Below are 15,018 nucleotides of genomic sequence, written 5' to 3'. Positions count from 1 at the left end.
AAGAGATAGGGCAACTAAGAACATGAAAAATAAGATGAATACACATTCCCTTCCACAAATTCCTATATACTCGCCTTGGTGCAAGTTCGTTTGCTAACAGAAGCAGTACAAAACAAAAGCATTTTAAACCTACATTTTAAAAGACAGAAAAACAATAAAGAAAAGAATGAATAATAACAAGACTAAAAGTTTATAGAAATGTTTTCATTTCTTATCACATCCTATTACATGTGCATTTCTTTCAAGTACAAGTATAGTTTTAAGATCTTTCTCTTCAGTGGTTCATTTCTGGCACTGAATGAACATTTGCAGACAATAAAAAGGGTGAGATTAATTGCTTTAAGTAAAGTGTACTAATATAATTCCCACCTATTAAATAAATAGCCAGCAAAGAGACTTTTACCATTTTCAGAAGCCAAAATGAAATCCACATACCTCTGATTACAAAGCTGACATGCAAAGCAGTCCAGGTGGTACACATTGTCCTTGGCGCGCATCACCATCTCAAAAGCAGGGATGAGCTTACTACAGGCTGCACAGTTTCCCGTTACACCAAAGAGCCTAGAACAATAAACATTTTTTTCAAACTCTTACAAGGAAATCTGAGATGGTGACTAGAGAAGACGCTAATGCACTTTGTAAAGATATCAATACACAATGCCTTGTAATGTACTCAAGTGAGTTTTATCCTAGGTGTATACATAAATATTCTTCGGTAATACATACACAGTTGACCTTTCTTGATGAGAATCACATCTTGTTTGAGAAGAAAAGAAAAAGACAAATACAATGAGAAGCTTATACAAACAGAAGTCAACAGGGGTGAATCCACAGCAAAAATGTTTTACTTGTTAGAATATGCAGTAAATATAAAAACAATGCAAGTTTGATCTTAATACCACATATTAAACATTATAATTGGGGAAAAAAAACATTTGAATGACTCACTGTTTTTTGACATCTAGTTACTAAAAGGTTTGCCATTATTAATAAAAGAAAATTTATGAACAAACCATTTAAATAGTCAAAAAACATTAAAGGTGCATGTACCTTATGGCTCTATACCATAGTTATAGCTATGATTATGTTATTCAGGTAGCACATTAAAGTAAATGAGACTGTAAACTATATATAGCTAGATCAGGAATAGAAACATAATATACTGTAAGAACCACTGGAATTGTCTGGGAAAAAGGTATTTTTAAAAAATCCTATTTGCTGTAGATTTCTGCAAATAGTTATTGTAATGACCTAAAATATAGTACGACATAAAATATCTCCATGGTTTCATAATGGAAGCAAGTAAAATATTTTATCCATTTGCACTGGCAATATTTAAACCAAGTTTCTTTAAAGTTGTTAATGGTGGTGAAGAGTTATTACAAATAATATTCTGTGCATAGTAGTTAATGTATTTTTTAACTAGGAAGCAAACTAGATGAAACACACCACATCTGCCAGTTTTCTTTTTTCTCCAGCATCAGGCTGACAGGAGAAAAATATAATGGCTCTCATGGGAAAGACCAAATTAAAAGCAGTTCTAAACTAATGAATTCAAAGGTGCTATAGAGAAAACTCATTTTAGTTATAAAAATGTACTTTAAAAAATCTTAGCCTTTCATTTTATTGAATTTAAGGATTACACACAAATGTGCTTAAGTTTCTCTTATTACTTTCTATATACTCCAAAGATAGATCTTTGCTTAAGGCGTTCATATTAATTTTCAAGTTTATAACTATTTCCTATTACCAGGCTAATGACAAATGTTGGAGAGGGTTGTGAGAATGGCTTCTAAATATTTGGCAAAACTCGTAATAAATGTTTATGCTTATGTTTTTGTTAGATTGTCTCTTGAAGAACTTAAGCTCCTTGAGGGTAGAAACTATGCTTTTCAGTTTGCTAAGTATAATCTGTGCACTTGATAAAAAGTAAGCAAGGCTCGTATTCAAAATGTCTAAATTAAAAAGTGTTAGACACTTATTTTCCTGAAAGAATGTTTAAAATGTTTTAATATACTTATTTTAAGGAATATAACTCTAATAACCTTTCTGTTCTCAGTTTACAATCCCTATTTTGGAAAATAATTTTTCTTTAAAAAGAAACTCATTGGAAATATAATATCTCACATCTCCTACTGGCATCATTAAAAATAAAATCATCACGAACTACAGCTTTCATCCTATTCTTTTGTCAGAAGAATTTTTTTTGTTCATTCTAACATTTCACGTTTACTTTTCAGCGTACTTCACGTGATCTATTCAGGAATCACATCACTTACATGTGCCATTCATTTCTTCCATTCTTTCATTATTATTATTTTTTTGAGAAATAAGGAAATCTTAAAAGTTCTTTATTGCGTGAATATAGATGCACTGGTGGATATAAAATGTGATTAGTCTGAGAGAAAGCAGTTTTTAAGAACTACTCAGTTTGCTTATACCTAATAAACATACACGCACAATGCCATTTTGAAATTCTGGACATAGTTTCCCCCAATTTCAATTGCTCTCGCTAGCTGAGCATTTATCAGCTACCTGATTAGAATTTGTTTCCACACAAACCATTGATCATCAGCCTATTACTAGGCAAATGACAGTTAATTACCCACTACATTAACCACTGGGACCTGAGACCTGCTTCTGCTGCCATCAGTCAACATGATAAATGTGGCAAGCTCAGTAATGCATGGCCAGCCCTGAGCTGCCTGCTATACTGTGAACAACCCTCAATCTCACTTCCAGGCCCAGGAAAATCTATGGCAATCTGCATAATTACAAGCTCTGGGTTAATAACAGACAAATGATTTGTTGCATCTAAACAAAGTCCTTGGAATGGTCCCGGTCTCTGGTGGCTGCCCGTACAGCATGCGGCCACTAGTGTACTTTCCACTATAATGTGCACAAAACAGTTCTCTGACGTTATAGCCTTCCAATTTGTTACCCTCCAATTTATGGATTCTGCATATGTGATTTTTAATCATTAAAGGACTCTTGAAGCAATATTATCTTAATTATTCTCTGCTGTAACCAGGGAATTAGGCTTCAGATAAAATTTTCTTCTTCCATGCACTCTCCCTGCCTCGCTGGAGGCTCCATCAGTTTCCATCTACACCTGGACTCTGAAATCCTAATGATGAATTATTGCCCCTTTTCCTAAGAGGGCGAACCTTACAAGGGAACATTTTACTGAACTGTCAGCTCACAGACTGAGTGCGGAGATGCGGAAATCTGATCTAATTTACTGCAAAACGATGCATTTGTTAGACTTTTTCCTCAGTTTGGTCCAAGGATCAAGAGAGATCATTCTATAGCCACATTCATGGGCTCCTTTTGCTCACTGGGACAAACCGAAGATTCTCTGGGAAAGGAAACAAAGTCCTGTTTTACAAGATGGGGTTTTCAAAATATATAATGTGATCCTTTGCTTTTCAAACATAACATTCAGGATCTCAGGCAAAAAGAATTTTCATGTATAACAATTAAGCTTAAGGCATGCATAGTCCTCATTTGTAAGATTTTTGCAGATATGTCTAGGAAATATTCAAGGAGTCTTTTAATTATCTAATTCATTTAGACTATTCATAATGCTAGAAATTCCTGTAACCCCTTCCTCCCTACTCCTCACTCTAGACTCATTTACAAGGGTGTTAATACTGATCCACTACCTGTTTAAGCTAGGGATATCAGTAATCTCCTATTTATAGGATCACATAAAAGGAGGACCTAAGTGCATTTAGTAAGTAGTACATTGAGACAGACAAAGCTTTATTTAAAAAGAAAATGATTTTGAAATGTTCACATAAATTAATCATAGAATACCAACTCATAAATTTATGGTAAGGAAAAAAATAAGGTTATTGATCCATTTTGTTCATCTTAAGATGTCTTACAGATTATTAAAGCATGGCAGGGGTTAATTTGCCAATATATAGGCTACGCTGTTCCTTACCATTTATGCTCATAAAAGGCTTTAAGCAATATGACCTTTATCTTGTTTCTGACACACTACCAAAAGTAGACTTACAATATAAAAGGTGACAACTGTCATCTATACAATATCGGTGCATATTACTATTTGTAGAAATCCCAAAGGAGGTTCCTGTCTCTTTTCCATTCCATTTTTGCTGTTACTACCTGGTATTGACAATCTAAACACAGACACGAAGCTAAAAACCAAACAGACAACTTTCTTACGGGTATGAACTCAGCATATCTGTATGCTGTATGACATTTCCTACACAGTATGAGGATGACAAAATATTTCATAATTTTTGTGTATGGGTGGCATAGCAAGAACTAAAATAATGCACACATACATTTTAATGGTAGCTGGAAAATTTTGCATTTTTACTAAATGTGCAACAGCTTTTGTAACATAGTCATAAATCAGGTGAATTCTATATGGTTAGTATATATCCATTACTAAAGTTCTTGGGGGTGGGAGTAGAAAAAAACTCAAGATGTATAATCATTTAACATGGCAATAATGAATACGGTTTACTACAGGCATGGGTAGAGGGAGGAATGAGTGCTTGTTGTATTGGTGTCTTTTATTTCACAGCACCAGATGTTTCTATAGATTTTTTACCAGGTCAGTGGCTCAAGTCACTAAATCAAATTCCCCCCAAGCCAATGGAAAGCATGGCACTTGACTCAAATTAATTTATTATTTGGGAAAAAAATGCATAAAGAAATATCACCGCAGTAAACCTTAACTCTCAACCAAGATTAAATATTCTCTTCTAGTATTCGGACAATTCTTATTTTAGCAACTTAAAATGATATGAGTTTAACAGTAAATATTTTTTTTTTTAAATATTGAGGGTAAGACTTAGTTTCGTTATGATCCCATGTAAAAAACTCTCTCTGCAGAATAACTAGAGACGAACAGAGAAAGGAAAGTTTGGTTTTCTAAGGAGATGAAATTGTAATCAATTGAAAAGATCTTTAACTTTTGACTGCTAGATGGTGAAGTTATATTGAATATGCTATGAGGGAAGGAATGGAACATTCTCACACACTGGGAAGAACAACTGCTTTTTTGTCTATTACAAATATATTTCTCATCTCCTTTTCTATTTCATTTTTTTCTTAAACTAAGGAATGTAGTGAGAGAAAATGAAAATACTTTAAACATTCAATTCTTTTGTTTTAAATGTAAAAAGCTCACCCATCACAAGGCTGAAGAGAGATGAACCTATTGTTCTCTCTCCTGTTGGGTCTTAGCGTGTGCTCCGCTGTCACAGAGACAGAAGATATTGTGGGGTTAAAGAAAAAAAAAAAAAAAGGAAACACTGAACATTTGAAAATGTACAAAGAAAAATGTAAAAAATGTTTAACATTAATTTGAACTACTAATTGCTACACAGTTGGGCTTAGCACACATTTTTAGTATACGTTTGTGCATAATGACTTTGAATTTTTCTAAAATTAGGCTTAAACAAGCCAAAGAAGTCGACTATGTTTCATGTTTTAAAGAAACTAGATACATTTCCTATTTAGAGGAAACTTAGAGACTATCTCTTTCATAATTAAGTACTTTTAGTCTATGAAATTAACTTTATTTTAGTTTATTAAGTTCACCTTTGGTATATTTTTTTATTAACATATATAGATCATGTCAGAAAGAAACATAGCTATTTGCTAAAACTAAAGTTTAATATGTATTGATATATATGTGTATAGTAATATATAAGTATATTCTATGTGCGTGTACATGTATTCCTGTATGTGTGTATGTGTGTATATATACACATATTTATATATGTGTGTATGTATATATATGTATGTGTGTGTGTGTGTGTGTGTGTGTGATGTATATATATCTCATATGTATATGAGAAGGCTAAACAGCCTAGATGGGTGACTGAGGCTTCATGTTTGGTGCAGTAGTATTTTTAGAGCATCCTCAGAATGTGCCCCTCTCCCATGCTCAGGCAAAACACCACTCTTCCTTGAATCAGAGAGAACAGCTTTAGGCAGCATCAGGCTGGGTGCTCACACCCAATGCAGAGGGCTAAATTCTTAAGCATCTGCCAACAACCAGTTGAATTTACTAAGTATCAGCTTATGATCCAGCCCAATTAAACTACAACAACATGGTGGAGATAATAAAATTTTAGGTAAAAAGTCAACACCAGACAGAAAGGAAGATGAATTGACTTTTTGGATTTTGAAATCCTTGAGATCTACACTCAGTACTACATTGGGAACAGTGAAAAAAGAATTAAAAAAAAAAGAATGCTGAAAGTGAAGAAAGATTTTGGTGAAAGCCATTGTCGTCTATCTCTCTGGGCCTTGCATTTTAGGCAAAGAAAAGATGAAGGAAACATTCTAAAAAGTCTTGATTCCCATATTAAAACTATATTTGACTTATAGGAAACTATCATTCTAGAACTAGTTCAAGTTCCATGAATGTTTGGTTAGAAGTCTCTGCCCTAAACAATCAGAATCTACTCCAATTTGGGCACTATGATTCAAAATAGGTTGCCATAGACTTGAGATAGTTCAGGAAAACAAAACAAAACTCATACTGTAAATATAGACCTTTAAGTTTTATCATAGAGATGGTTCTTTCTTCTCTTCCAATCAACTCTAAGCCAAGCTAATTACCCTTTCACTCGTTGTCTGTAGCTGTGCTGACCAGTATGGCAACCACTAGCCATATATGGCTGTTGACCACTTGATATATGGGTAGTCTTTATCGAGATATATTCTAATTGTGACATACACACTGGACCTCAAAGCTTAGCATAGAGTAGTAAAATATTCCCTGAATAATTTTTAAATATTGATTACATATTGAAATGATAACTGAATTCATTTGGTTAAAGAAAATATGTTTTTAAAATTAATTTGAGCTTTAAAAAACTTTCTTTTTAATGGGGCTACTAGAAAAATTAAAATAAAATGAGGATCACATTATATTTTTACTTGACAGTACAAGTCTATAGCCTTAGCTTTCTTTGTATCCCTGAATATACAAGACTTATAACAGTTAAACAAATGAAGATGTAGAATTTTGTAATTGAAACTGATCCGAGAAATCTCTCTTCCAGTGTTCTATGGCTATAGATTAAAAAAAAAAAAAAAAGTTAGGCTAGAGATATTTTATTCTCTGTATGCTAATGGCATGGAATCATTATAGTGCACCCATATCTTAAATAGATAAAAATGTCCCATCGATTTTTCCAGTTTTAGGCTTACTCAGTATTAACTCCTTTCTAAACTTAGCATTTTCTGCTCCACAAAGGCAGCAATGGAGTAATATATAAAGAAAAACGAGCTGACATTCGGGCTACCTGGCCTCTGTCTTAGCTCTTCCATGAGGAGCAGGAAATACCCCATGTCTATATACAGAAGTTTACACCATTATTTAATGGCAGAGTGAGCATGAAAAGCTATGCCTTCTTATCCAAATATAGTCCTTTTCTCACTAGTATACTTCTGTTTTACCCTGTTAAAATGGGGCGAGAAGAGGCTGCACTGGACAAAAGTCTCTGGGTTGCTGACCTGACAGAGAGTGATTTACGTAAAATCATCATCTCTTTCTTCACACCTGACTCAGTTAAAAGTTGCAAACAGTATTTAAATATTACACTTTCACTTTTAACAAATAACTGTCAATTTCTCCTCATATCCATTTTGTAAAGCTTTATAAGCAGGTGTTACTGCTATTTATGTTTGGCATTGCAACCTACTGGGAGAAGTGATTCAGGGAAAAGTAAAATTGAATATTTTTCCTTCAACGTTTGATGAGGATAATACTTCTGGGCAAATATGGTAAGTGCACCAACATTTCACAGAATCATAAAATCTTAGTACTGAAGAGAAACTTTTGTAACTAGAACAAAAGAAATGTATCAAGCCTGCTATTTATTATTGTGATATTTAAAAGATCAGATTTTTCAAATTTTTAGATACAGTTATGGAAACATCTCCAATAATAAGAGGTAGAGAAAATAAGAAACAATAAAACAAAGGATAACATATGAAATAGATAAAATTAGAAATAGATTTTTTAAATAATAAAGTAGAAATTTCATGTAATTACTATAGCATCTCTGCTCTAATTTTGTTTTCAGTGAAGAGGAGGGCAAATCAGTCACAATTGTATGAGCACAAAAATCTATGACTATTTTTACAGATATTGTAGGCAATTTAGTTACTATATATTTCTCTCTTGATATAAGTGAGGAAGTTGTTTATAGAGCAAAATAAATTAGGCACTAGTTTTAGCCACAGTACAATAAATGCTAATTGGAATATGCTAGATACAATTTTATAATAAAAGCTTTTAAGAATTTTTTAAAGTGATAATCTTTTTATCATGAGTTTCAAAAAGCTTTGTGTACTTAAAATTTCACAGGTCTTTCAAGGTGGAGACTTTTTAAGTAAGTAATATTTTTCTAAAACTCACACTGAAATCTTTTTATATCTTTATAGATTCTCAGACGCCTATAATTACTTTTTCTTTTATCTTTGTTTTTCACACTTTTCTTTGCATATACTGTATATAAAAGTGAACAAGAAAGTAAGTGGTGAGGAATCTTATTTCAAAATATTATTTTTACACATCTCATAACTAATGAACTTGAAGTACTGAAATGTTTCAACAGAAAAGAAAAATAAAGAGAAAAAAACATTTACAGGAAGGTGATGAAGGTTACTGTGTCAACAGTTATTTGAGAATTAATCATGGGAAAGATTTTTCTTTGATCTTTTTCAAATAAGCCACTTAATATTTTCATGTCAATTTCACCATGTTTCCAAGTGCCACTCACTCATTCATTCAGGCACTAACCGAAACACAGTAATGCTCCACTGGGAAACACTGACTTGATGATGTCAGTGTGATCAGAACTGCAATGCAAAACTCATCTGTTCTGATGTAAAGTGAATCTTTCTTGTCTAGAGATTATAAATAAGTGACAGTAATTGCTTATTTCTAAAAAGTAAACAAATTACTTACTAAGGCATTTACTTATTCTTTAAACTAGCCAGTAAAATTTCAGACAAACATTTCTTCTAGGATTAATTAGTATGACTTCTAAGAAAAAGAACTTTGTAGAATAATGACAATCTACGTAAGGACCTATTGTTTACAATTTGGTTTAAAATTTTATTTAAATCTTTTATCCTACTTCTTTGAAGAAACGACTAAATTACAACATGTTATTTTAAAGTAAACAGCAGGATTTGGGACATCGTGTAATTTATTTTATAAGTTAAATTTACCAAAGAAAAAAGATGCAGAAAATGTTATCACAGATATCCATCCTTGTTTTTAATCAAGGTTATTTTGTTATGGGAGCATCAGAGTATACCCTGGCTCCAAATTCCATTAATATAATCTTAAAAGTTTCATGAAATATATTTTATTTGTTCTCTTTTTTAAAAGTATTTTCTGCAGAAAAATTCTTTAGGGTTTTAATGAACAATTGTTATTAAATTCTTATAAGAAAGCACTCTCAAAACCATCATTTAAAAAAAATCACGTGTGGGTTAACTATGTGTAATGAGGGTATTCATGCATTGCAGTTTACCCAGGACAGTCCTGTATATGTTCCTGTGTCCCAGTCTAATTATTAGCAGTGCTTTCTTTATCAAGTGTCCTGGGTTGGATACATTATATGGCAACTCTAGTAACAGCCAAAGATCAATTAGAATTCAGAGTTTTCAGATTCTGTTCTTCAATCCTTTTTTATCGTTTGACCCAAACAGGCAAATTGAACTAAATACACTTTAAGGGCTTTTGTATAATTTTAAAATTCTGTGATTCTGCACTCTAGTTGAAGTATAACTGAATGATTCAGGTTAAAACTAATTTGGAGAATCTGACTTTTAGTTGTCAGAATGAATTTGTAATATTCTCTTAAAACTCAGTTAAAGGGAAGGTACACACAGTTTATTCAACATGAGTTAGTCGTAATATATATGTATACATATATATGTATATACATATGTTTGAGAATATATATTATATATTCGAATTGAATTTTTAATTTGAAAATCCTTGTAAAAAATTGTAGATTGCTTAATGTAGGATTTAGAAGAATTGCCAAAATAAAGCCATGAAACCAATTATTTGTAGGATTAGATGAGTTCCTCTTTGGAATAAGAAATTAACAAAAGCTAGAAGACTCGAAAAGGTAAAAAAGTTTTGTGGAAGGGAGAGGTATAATTCTTTAGTATTAATATGTCCAAGCCTGATATTTTCCACAATAATCAGTATGAAACTCAACACAGTATTATGGAGGAGAAACATTAAAGTCAAATTTTCATCTAGTAAAAAACTACACAAAAAGAATTAAAATCAAACCCATAGATTATAGTTTTGTATATATATGTATAATATCATTCATAAACAGACATGATTTTTTAAAATAGTTTTTAAAGCACTTTTTTTTGTTAAATGCTATTTTCATAGCACTAAGTTTAAATAAAGACTTTGATTTTGGAATGTGTATATATTTTCTTTATAAAAAGATAGAGCTGCTGAGGTACTTCCTTTGTTGTGCCACCTTTAGGACTTATTTGAAGTACTTCTTAGAAATTGCTATGCCACGGTGTCCAGAATTTTAACTATTCTTTAACACTTCTAAGATTGGATGTCAACTCTTAATAAACAGAGAGTGTACTGGGGTGTATAACATCAATATATAGCTAACCTCCAAGTTTTAAATACATTGGGTTCAGTTATCTCTAGAAACATGCATATATTACGAACTGTATAAAGCTCTTCTTAGTGTCAATAGAATAAATAATTTTGTAAGAAATCTAGGCAAACCATTTTGGAAAAAACTATTCAATGAATATATGTTAAAATAATTTGCTCTAAGAATATTACATTATGGCAGAATCTGCTAAAATATTTGATACAAATTCATTCATCTAATTTTCTAGCTGTGAGAATAATACCAAGTGGATATGAAAATAAGTTATCAAAACAGGAAATTACAAATATTAAACCTATAATTACTAAAAGTAGAGATACTTTCTAAGTAATTAGTGCAATTCTCAAAATACTTTTTATGCTTTTATTATGTATTTTCCTATCCAGATACATTTTATGAAGAAAAAAATTATGCTTAAATCACTTGAAATTTTAATTTTTTTCTATTACAGTTGAGAATAAGCCATTTAGTCAAATCATAGATAAAGAAAAACCATTTTAATTAAATATATTTCAATGTCTATTCACAAATGCCCATATATTACTCATGTAAATGTTAATTGGGGTTATGAGAGAAAATATTGAATAAGGCATTAACAATTTTAGATTATTAGTGAACAAAAACAGACAAAGCAGAAATAAAGATTTGGAACTCAGACATATTGAATATAGAGAAATGAAGTACTGGGAATCCTTTGACTGCTGATATTTCCTAGTAACCAGAGGCCCTGAGAAGACAACTTAAAAGATATTTGAACTTATGCGTGTGAGTCTCTCTATGCGCTGTGTGTCCACATGTATAAATAAAGTACTAACCTACTAGTTATCTCTTTTTACTCTCAGCCTGTCAAAAAAACCTGTCAGCTGCAAAGGCGATAAGGGGGGCAGTTTAAAGAAGATACTGGAGCCTTAAGCTTCTTAATGTGCCAAGAATCAATCCCATGAAAGCAAACAACTTGAAAAACGGTATATGTATTTAGAAAGCTCTCTGGCTCCCTTCCTTCTCTGCTCCAGCCAAGCTAGCGTTCAAGTTTTCTCACCCTAATGACCCCTGAAGCAGCCCTGAGGGATTGCAAAACAAGGCCGTTACACAAGGCAGCTTGCTAATTGAGAAGTTGATCGGGGGTAGAGAAATCCTGCTTTACCACGTTAAGTGTCGAAATCAAGCATGACTAGATTGACGTCGCCAAATCACCGTCTGGAGGCCACTCCACGCCAGGAGCAGCAGGGCTTTTCACACCTGATAGGCCCTCACTCTATCTACATCAAGTCACATTAAGAAAGGAATGTATTATGGAGCTGAGGCCGATGCCTGAGAAGCATTACTTCACTGCCTAATTGCTGCTCCGACGCTTCCCCCAAGTTAATAAATGTGACCACGTGGTGGACCTGCAGCTTACCTGTTCCCTTTGCCAATTTTTTTGCTATTAGAAAAACATTACCACCATCAAACCCCAAATGAGTTATAGGAAGATAACTGGGTTAGAAATTCTGTATTACATATCTTAATGCCACTGATTCAAATTATAGAACTCTTGGACAGTTTATAAACAGTGTCTCTTTAAAGTTTTTTTCTTTTTCTCTTTTTATTTTTTTTATGAGGTTGCAGATTCACGAAGTATGATCAATGAAAATGCCTGAAAACAGAGGGAGATTTAGACACCCCACAGTGTGTGGAAGAGAGGAGAGACCTGTATTTGAACTTTGAGTTCCTAGTCATGGATTTCCTGCTCTCCAAACCTAAAATCTCCTGTGACAGATGGCATAATAGATATTTCCGACAGCCCAGACTGGCAGGCTAGTATTACTTGGTGTTTTTTCCAATACTCTATTTCTGACAGTTTCAAAGTACTTCACCAACTATGGGTTTGGAGAGGAGCGGATGGGGTGGACCTGAATTAGGATCTTCTTCTCTTATTTCTACCATTTTTAAATTATGTATCTCAGTTTTCTGAGAAAATGGAATTAATTCCTGTCTGTCCTCTATTAACCACAGGGACATAGGAAAAAAAGTTTATTTCCAACTATAAAGATGTATTTATTTATTTATTAGCCATTAGAAAAAAATGCTTAGAGAAATTCGTAAAAGAAAAATTAATCTTTACCATACTTATTGGGAAATGGTAGGTGGCAATCATTGTGTAGGTGGGGAAACTGAGGCACAGAGGTAGCAGTCGGTCACTTCATATCTTACAGTCTATTAGTAGCACTGATGGAGACCTGTCAGTGTATGTTTTCTGAGACCCAGACTGGTGCTAATTCCACATCCAACCTTCTTTCTTGCTCTCAATCCAAATATGATAGATAAGATAGTGTGATAAACGAGTAACAGAGAGAAACAAATGAGCAAAAAACATACGCGAGCAAAAGATATTTTCTTACCTATGAAAAGATGACAGGGCAATCCATAGTACTCTAATGCAACACTGACTGCCCAGTCATAATCTAAACTTAACATTACAGTGTCTGTCATGTTTTTATGAACAGCTCAACATTCTCTTTTGGAGCTCAACATTAAGAAACAAACCCACAAGAATAAAACTCCACTAAAACTGAGGCTTTACTTATTTTAGAAAATCTTAAGCATAGGATCAACTTCCACACACTAAAGGTGATACTGTCTACAAAGCATTTTTAATGGAAAAAGCCACTAAAAGTCTAAGTCCTCTCTGATAATTATACCTCAGCAAATTAGACAGATCACGTAAAAGACTTCCCTGTGCTTATGTTTTAAAGAAACATCTCAAATCAATATCCATATAAAATCTGGTCAATTATGTAAGGGCTTAGTGTATGAAGGCTAATGTTTATTTAGCCCAGTCTCTGGACCTGACACTGTCTTAAAGTGTTTTACAAGCGTTATCTCATTTGCCCTCACAATAAGCAAATGAGGCAGGTGGTAGTTTATTCTCCCATTTTACAGATAAAGAAAACAAAGCATTCAGAGTCATGTAACATATCCAGATAGTTAATAGGAGAGCTGAACTCCACAGACTCCCCTCTTACCTCAAGAGATCAGATGGAAGGTCAGAGGTAATTCACTCCTCCCCCTTCTTAAGGATCACTCTTTACTTCCCCACCTCTAGGAAGGGCTTATACTTAAGGCTAAATCTGCCTCCTAGACCTTCCACACTAAGCCCTTACGGGACAAGTCTAGTTTTCCTTACATACAACATCCTCTTCTGCAGACTACATACCCACCCGCCCCACTCCCACCCCCTCACATTCAATGTTGAAAGGAATTGTGACAATCTGCAAGTTCTTCAAACCAGAGGTCTCAAATTCACCCACAAAGCACACCCAGCTAGTTTTCTCTTAAATACCATATGGACATATCCTTTTTTTCTTCCTTTTAAGTGGTCTCCCTCTAGCATGCATCATTTCTTCCCTGGACTCAGGCCCTGACCTCCTAGTTGAATGTCTTTTCTGCCAGCCCTACTCTTCACTCTACACTCTGCAGCCAGTTACCTTTCTATAACACAGATCCAATTTGTTGTTTCTGCCTATAACCTTCTATAGCTCCCCACTGAATGCAAGATAAATGCATGAAGGTACAAAAGGGCCAATCTGTCTGGCCTCAGTCTTCCTCTCTGTCTTCTCTTCCACATCTACACATCACCCCCAACATGTTCCCTCCTCCCTAGACTCACCATCTACTTTCATACCTAACTCCCTATTATTCCTACCGAAGCTAGTCTTCCTGGGCAACTACTACTCCTTTTCTATGTTTAGCTCAAATGTAATTGGTTCTCTGAAGACTCTCTGATTTCCTTGAGGCAAAATGAATAACACTCTCCTTTGGATATTGAAGAAGTGGTTTTTATATACTACCTGAACCTTACTTCATTTGTACCAGCTTACGTCCCTCTGTTTGTCTCTTTCTTGATCAGTAGTAAGCTCCCTGATAGCATGCCCTCTTCTTTTCTCAGTGCCTAACTCATGTAACATTCACAAGCTTTGAAATTACTGAATTACGGAATAGGGCCATAACTGGAAATTAGCACTCTTCCCTTGTCAACTAAATAGATTTCATACAGGAGTTTTACTTTTAACTACTAGATTAATATCAACTATTGTTAAAATCCCATTCTAAAATCAGTATATAATGGATATTATACCTGTAAGTGGAAGTCAAAACAGACATGATCAGACCACCCTCCTCATGTCCTTTCCCGAACTATATCTTATAGAAATAATGCAATAAGGCCAAAGCTGCATTGAGTAAAGCTACATCATGACCATGTTAGGCAACATCATCAACTCTTTGCTCAAACTCAGCTCAGATTAGGTCTGTCCTTTATCATATTCCAGATGGTTTAGGTGTCAACACATCAGAACTGCTA

General features: G+C 33.7%; 1 protein-coding gene across 4 annotated transcripts in view; it reads right to left on the bottom strand.

Annotated features, from left to right (window-relative positions):
* The window catches only part of LMO3 (LIM domain only 3), a 54,897-nt gene that overhangs the window by 11,146 nt on the left and 28,733 nt on the right, over positions 1–15,018 (bottom strand). For all 4 annotated transcript variants that reach the window (XM_039882581.1, XM_039882582.1, XM_039882580.1 and 1 more), the window contains one exon: positions 436–561. In XM_039882581.1, the coding sequence (XP_039738515.1) occupies positions 436–561 (126 nt within the window). The remainder of the gene's footprint in view (positions 1–435; positions 562–15,018) is intronic.

Source organism: Pteropus medius, unplaced genomic scaffold (assembly GCF_902729225.1).
Source record: "Pteropus medius unplaced genomic scaffold, Ma_sr-lr_union100, whole genome shotgun sequence".
In the NCBI taxonomy this organism is placed as follows: domain Eukaryota; kingdom Metazoa; phylum Chordata; class Mammalia; order Chiroptera; family Pteropodidae; genus Pteropus; species Pteropus medius.
The sequence above is the reverse complement of the archived record's forward strand: the minus strand, read 5'-3'. Positions and strand labels throughout refer to the sequence as shown.